The following is a 6,314-nucleotide window of genomic DNA, read 5'->3' on the forward strand; positions in this document are numbered from 1 at the left end:
CTAGGCAGACAGCACGTCAGGAAGGCTGTAAGACATCACAGAGACAGGTAAGTATCTATATATTTACATGTGTGTTGCATGTACACTAAACCCTCACAGTTGGATAATGTCACTTTTTAAAGTGATGACATGTATATTAACAGTGTAAAACATGAATAGATGTTTAAACATTCTTTACCTCATCCTAATTTTCTTCCAGATGCTTGGCTTTTTCTTTGTCTTGGATATTCGCTCTGATGTTTCAGCCTCTTCTGGAGCTTCTAGCTGCTGGCTGTCTGGCCCCCCCTGATGGTTCTCTGGCCCCTCCTGCTGGTTCTCTGAACTCCCCTCCTGGTTCTCTGCCCATGCCTGTTGCCTCCTTGGCCTTTCCTGGTGGCCATCAGCAGATCCAGTGGGCTCTTGGCTTACTTGTTGGCCATTGGCCCACCCGGGCAACTCCTGACCGTGGTTGTAATCGTGGCTGTGTTGGGTGGTTAGACACCGGTTGTTGATTTGAGCATCAGCCTCCAGATTCATCTGATCCAGGTAGTTTTCCTTCATCCTCTCCCTCTCCTCCTTCAGTTGTTGATGAGTCTGTTTTTTAAGCAGGGACCGCTCTCTCCACTCCTTATTGAAATCCTCCATTTTCTTCCTTCTCTCCTCAGCCTTCAGCAGCTCCTTCCTCTTCTCCCTCTCTCTCTCTGCCCGGGTCATGGTGGATGTTAGCCTTGTGTGTCCAGGGATGGCTGGGAGGGGAGAAGAAGTAGAGTTCACATTCATCTTAGTGGATCTGGTATCAACTTAAATGTAATGGACACAGGGAATGAAGAATAGAAAACACAATTGGATCTCAATGATTCTTTACTCTTTTCAGTTGAGCAAGGCATAGAATTTGTCAATAAAGTGCAATAATTCCCATCCCGAATTGACCTGGCCCTAAGTTGAACATGTGTCCAGAATGGCACCTATTCTTTGTATAGTGCCAGGGCATATGTGATCGCTTAGGGCCCCATGGCCACTAGTAGCCCCCGGATCCCCCCAAAACACGTTTTTGTGTGTGTGTTTTTAGGAACTCTTTCTGGGTCTCTACTTAGTCTTGAGAGTTAGACTAGTAGATGACACAAGGTACCATTTAAAAACGTGGTTGTTATCAGCAGTATTTTTCTTGTTATGTCAGTCAGTCACTCAATGAGCCATGTCAGCTAACATATTCTTTGGACAGTAGTTTTATATTGAAACAATGATGCAACATGATGACTGGTGTGGAACTTATGTGTGTACAGGAGACTAAAGAGGATGATGTCATAAGTAGAGGGAAAACAGGTCTTACCTATGTGGACGATCTTATGGCCCTCCTCAGCCTCTCTCTGATACGTTCTCTCTATCTTTCTGAGGTTCCTCTTCTCCCATTTTTTATTCACCCAGCCCACGGCTCTCCTTCGGATACTTTTATCGGGTGGGAGAATGTCCTCCTTGTCATCTTCCTTCTCCTCCTCCTCTAAGTCACCCCTCTTGTACTCAAGGATCTCCCTTCTTTCCTCTTCCACCATCTCCTCTCTTTTTTTTGCCTGTATTATTTCTTCTCTCTCTCTGATTAAAGATAAAAGGCATTTAATGGCTTTCTTTCTCTCCTCCTCTCTCTCTTCCTCTCTCTGCCTCTCCTCCTCTCTTAGTCTCAACATTTCTTTCTGTCTAGCAATTTCAATCTCTCGTTTTTTATCCTGCTCCTCTTGTTGTCTTGCCCTCTCCTGTTTTCTTTCCATCTCCAGCCGTCTTTCCTCCTTCTCCCTCCTGATTTGTTGTCCTCTTTCTATGTGTTCTCGTTCCCCCTTCAACACTTCTAACCTCCTCTCTTTACGCCTATTGAAGACTTCCCGTGCTTTTGCTTTAACATTAACTACTACATGTTTCTTCATGCTTACTTCCTTTCCTCTCTCTTCTCTTTCCCTGTACTCTTCCTCTGCTTCCTTAACCACTTCCTGCTTTTCTTCCATCTCTCTCTCCTGTTCTATCTCCAGTTCATTCTGTCCCTCAATTTCCCCCAAAATATTTTTCTGCCCTTCCTTTCTTCTTCCTGCTTCCTCCCTTTCTCTCATAATCATCTTTTCTTTCTCCATCTCTTTCTGTTGCAGATCTTTTAATTCCATCTCTCTCTGATTGTCATTGTCTTTCTCCCTTTCTTTCTCCTTCTCCTTTTGTTTCTGTCTCTCCTCTTGTTGTTGTCGTCTGTGTATCTCTTCTATCTCTCTCTGTCTCTTGTTCTCCCTCTCTCTTCCCTCCTTCTCCATGTCAATTTGCTTCTGTTTCCATATATTTTCTTCTTCTTGATCTCTCTCAAACATTATCTTTCTCTCCACTTGTTGTTGTCGTCTTTCTTTCTCTCCAATCTCTCTCTGTCTCTCTTTCTCTTCGATCGCTCTCTGTCTCTCTTCTTCTCTTTCTTCCTCTTCCATCTCTATTTGCTTCTGTTTAAATAGTTGTTCTTCATTCTCTCTTTCAATCTCTTTCTGTCTCTCTTCTCCTCTTTCTTTCTCTTCCATCTCTATTTTCTTCTGTTTACATATTTCTTCATCATTCTCTCTTTTGATCTCTCTCTGTCTCTCTTCTTCTCTTTCTTCCTCTTCCATCTCTATTTGCTTCTGTTTAAATAGTTGTTCTTCATTCTCTCTTTCAATCTCTTTCTGTCTCTCTTCTTCTCTTTCGATATGTTTTTGTCTCTTTTCCATTATCTTTCTTTTGATCTCTCTCTGTCTCTCTTTCTCCCTCTCTCTTTCTTCCTCTTCCATCTCTATTTGCTTCTGTTTACATCTTTCTTCTTCAATCTCTCTTTCAATCTCTCTCTGTCTCTCTTCTTCTCTTTCCATAATTTTCTGTCTCTTCTCCATTCTCTTCCTTTTGATCTCTCTCTGTCTCTCTTTCTCCCTTTCTCGTTCTTCCTCTTCCATCTCTATTTGCTTCTGTTTACATCTTTCTTCTTCAATCTCTCTTTCAATCTCTCTCTGTCTCTCTTCTTCTCTTTCCATAATTTTCTGTCTCTTCTCCATTCTCTTCCTTTTGATCTGTCTCTGTCTCTCTTTCTCTCTCTCTCTTTCTTCCTCTTCCATCTCTATGTGCTTCTCTTTGCGTCTCTCCTCTTCTTCTTCTCTCTCCATCTCCTTCTTCTTCTCATCTTCTTCTTGTCTCTGTTTTGGTATTTTCTCTATTCTCTTTCTTTCTACCTCTTTCAGTTTGTTGTGCTCACCCTCCATCTTCTCCTCCATGTCCATTTGGTTCTGTTTCCATTTATATTTGTCTGTTTCCATATTTTCTAATTCTATCTGCTGTTCCTTGATTTTCTTGAAGACTTCCTCCAATTCAGACGTCTTTTTGTCATTGATGAGGGCTGTCTCCATCTCCATCTCTCTCTCCACTCTATTTTTCATCTCCTCTTCACTTCGTCTCCAATCATTTTCTCTCTCTCTGTCTCTATCAAATGTTCTCTCTGGTTCAGTCTCGTCTTTCAATCTAATCTCTTCTTTCATTCTCACAACCTCTCTGTCTAACACTAGTACATTTTGGTTAACCTGTTTCACTCTCTCATTCTGTCTTCTAAACGCTTCTTTCGCTCTTTCAAATTTGATTTTGTATTGAAACTCTTTTGTTGTCATATCTTCTTTCAGTCTCTCAACCTCTCTCTCTAACTCTTTTACCTTTTCGTTGACCAGTTTGACTTTCTCATTCTCTGCAATACGCATGTCTCTTTCTCTTTCAAATATGATTTCCTTCTCAATCTCTTTCAATCTCTCAATCTCTCGTTCTAATGATTTTATCGTTTCTTCTGCCTGTTCCACTTTCTTCTTCATTTCTTGACTTTCCAATTCTGCTTTTCTCTCACTTTCCATCTCCCTTTCTCTCTCTTTTTCCCTCTCTCTTTCCCTCTCGCTTCCTGTCTCAATAGGTTTGTTGTTCCAGGCCAGTCTTGGTCGCTGATCCTCCATGACTTTCTGCCATAGCCTCAATCTCTCAATCTCTTGCTTCATTTTAAAAGGTAAAATTAGTGATAATCTATTACCAAGACATACTTTCAAAGGATTTGCAGAGAACGATACACAGAAATATAACCTAGAGCTAGGTAATTGAATCAAACACTGGACAACATCAATAGCAGGGTCATGTTGATCAATTCATCTGGACAATTCATTGTCAATTAATGTATTGACATGGCTTGAAAAAATTATGAGACATTTTATGGAATCAATTATGTCCAAAATGTGTTCAAATACAAACACACAACATTCTTGCCCATTCAGTTAGGGGTTTGAGAAATTCCTGTTACAATTTGTGTGATGTTACAACAATGTTGCCTCTGATGTTTATGCTTGTAGAAATTACTCCTACAGATGATGTTTCACTAATGCAACTATTTACAACCTGCACAGATACAGTTATCAACAACAACAACAGTAATGACGTTAATAAGGAAGTGGATATTCAACCGGCAGAAGAAAGGCATAGGGGTTGAGATAAATGATGGTTAGGTTCAGGACCTAGGGTTGGGTTAAGGTAAAGGTTAGGTATAGTTTCAGTGAGGTTAAGGTAAGGGTTAAGGAAAAGAATAAAAGTTAACATTGGGTTAGCGTACCGCTGTCTGCCACTATTCATTTTCAGCTGGGTAAATATACACTGCCTTTTAATAATAACAATGACATGTCTTACGTGGGCCAGTTGTAGGTCCACCATCAGTAGATCCAGCAGTTGTTTGAGTCTGTGGATCTCCTGCAGTTTTCTCTGGTGCTCCATTGCTTCTGTGGCTCTCTCTGCTTCCCTCTGTCTCTCTGCTTCCCTCTGTCTCTCTGCTTCTCTCTGTCTCTCTGCCTCCCTCTGTCTCTCTGCTTCCCTCTCTCTCACTGCCTCCCTCTGTCTCTCTGCTTCTCTCTGTCTTTCTGCATCTCTCTGGCTCTCTGCCTCCCTCTGGCTCTCTGACTCCCTCTGACTCTCTGCCTCCCTCTGGCTCTCTGCCTCCCTCAGTCTCAGGATCTCAGCCTTCCACTCTTTTAGTATACCCCTTTCTACTCTTCTTCTCCTCCTTTCATCTTTTAAAAGGGCTCTGAGGTGGTCTGTCTCCGACTGTAATTGTTCAATGATCTTGTCCTTCTCCGTTCCACCATTCCTCTTCTTCTTTTCCTCCTCCCAGAGGCACACTTGAAGTCTGCCCATCTCCTTCTTCTGATTTCGGATCGTTTGATCCTTCCCCATCAACTCAAGCATGTGGGCTTCCTTCTCTGTACAGGTCTTCTTCTCTTCTCTCGGGAAGTAAACCTCCATCTCTGCCTGCTTGTAGCTGGGAGCAAAGGAATGTCAACACATTATTTAGGAAGTGAACTCAGACAATTTACTACAATATTAAAATAATAATTTAACTTCTGCTCAATTTAACTGTCTTTAATAACACAAATCACACAACTGTGACTTACAGTACGTGAATGTGATGAGTTGACTGTCCATGATGGCCAGAGGTGGGTAATGTGTCACTCTGGTCCAGGGCGTTACGTACAGCTTGCAGACACTGAGCCTTCCTTCAGCAAGCCGCACATAATGCCCTGGACCAGAGCTAGGTTATGTGATGAATGACTTACAGACTGTTCCACATGATAGGAGGGGGTAAGAAGACAGTCCCAGTAGGAGACGGAGATCGTCCAGAAGAAGAAGAGGTGTCCATCTCGTCAGAGACTGCAGGAAAGGTCTACACGTTTTATTTCTGGAAAATAAAGAGATGCCTTCGTTCAGCAACAATGTGTGTTTCTATGTTTCTGTCACTAGATGGTGCCATTGTACACAACATTTACTCACCAGGTCAGTGAATTCAGAAACAGTCTTCAGAGTTGAGTCCTCAAGCTCTAGCCTACAACCCATCATGCATCAGCACAACTAATATAATAATATCTCATCACAGTACACCTGGATTGTGTTCACAAAGTGTTTCAGGGTAGGAGTGCTGATCTAGGATCAGGTCGCCTCCTGTCCATCAAAACGTATTCAGTTTAATTTAAAAGACCAAACTGATTATTGATCAGCACTCCTTCTATGAGACTTTGTGAATATGAGCCTTTGTGAAATAACCTTTCTGGCATATGCTGCCTAGACAGTACACAGACAATTCAGATAGTCCGAAAGACAGACAGAAGAGTAGATACAGATGGAGTGATTGATAGCAACAGAAATAACGAAGCGGATGGTTAATGTATTGTAAACTTTTGTAAATATTTGACTCACCTCAAATCACACGTGTCAAACCTCAGTTTTAGTGTTGAACCGAATAATATCCTCGGCATTAACTTTCTCTGGTCTGGAGCTGT

The 6,314-nt window shown here is 41.9% G+C and overlaps 2 protein-coding genes across 2 annotated transcripts; both read right to left on the reverse strand.

Annotated features, from left to right (window-relative positions):
• On the reverse strand, window positions 1-3,956 carry LOC110525197 (uncharacterized). Its single transcript, XM_090236912.1, has 5 exons — window positions 3,011-3,956; window positions 1,310-2,389; window positions 444-725; window positions 179-407; window positions 1-25 (listed from the first exon to the last, which is right to left on the reverse strand). Exons 1-5 carry the CDS (start codon window positions 3,954-3,956, stop codon window positions 1-3), a joined length of 2,562 nt encoding a protein of 853 aa, XP_090093038.1.
• A 493-nt stretch (window positions 3,957-4,449) lies between these two features.
• LOC149982748 (uncharacterized) lies at window positions 4,450-5,677 on the reverse strand. The gene is made up of 2 exons (XM_090236919.1): window positions 5,595-5,677; window positions 4,450-5,299 (listed from the first exon to the last, which is right to left on the reverse strand). Exons 1-2 carry the CDS (start codon window positions 5,675-5,677, stop codon window positions 4,450-4,452), a joined length of 933 nt encoding a protein of 310 aa, XP_090093045.1.
• Between the last annotated feature and the right edge of the window lie 637 nt (window positions 5,678-6,314).

The sequence above is a fragment of the Oncorhynchus mykiss genome, chromosome 6, assembly GCF_057628025.1.
Source record: "Oncorhynchus mykiss isolate SJ-2025 chromosome 6, ASM5762802v1, whole genome shotgun sequence".
NCBI lineage: Eukaryota > Metazoa > Chordata > Actinopteri > Salmoniformes > Salmonidae > Oncorhynchus > Oncorhynchus mykiss.

Bases quoted from the DNA above. Each gene is read 5' to 3' on its own strand.
- LOC110525197 (XM_090236912.1), bottom strand. From the start codon at position 3,956: ATGGAGGATCAGCGACCAAGACTGGCCTGGAACAACAAACCTATTGAG. The intron at 2,390-3,010 runs AGAAAATTATGG...AGAGAGCGATCG, and splicing joins GAAGAGAATGGAGAAGAGAC to AAGAGAAAGAGAGACAGAGA. The intron at 26-178 runs GTAAAGAATGTT...GATGTCTTACAG, and splicing joins TGGAAGAAAATTAGGATGAG to CCTTCCTGACGTGCTGTCTG.
- LOC149982748 (XM_090236919.1), bottom strand. From the start codon at position 5,677: ATGGACACCTCTTCTTCTTCTGGACGATCTCCGTCTCCTACTGGGACT. The intron at 5,300-5,594 runs GTAAGTCATTCA...CTTTGCTCCCAG, and splicing joins CCTATCATGTGGAACAGTCT to CTACAAGCAGGCAGAGATGG.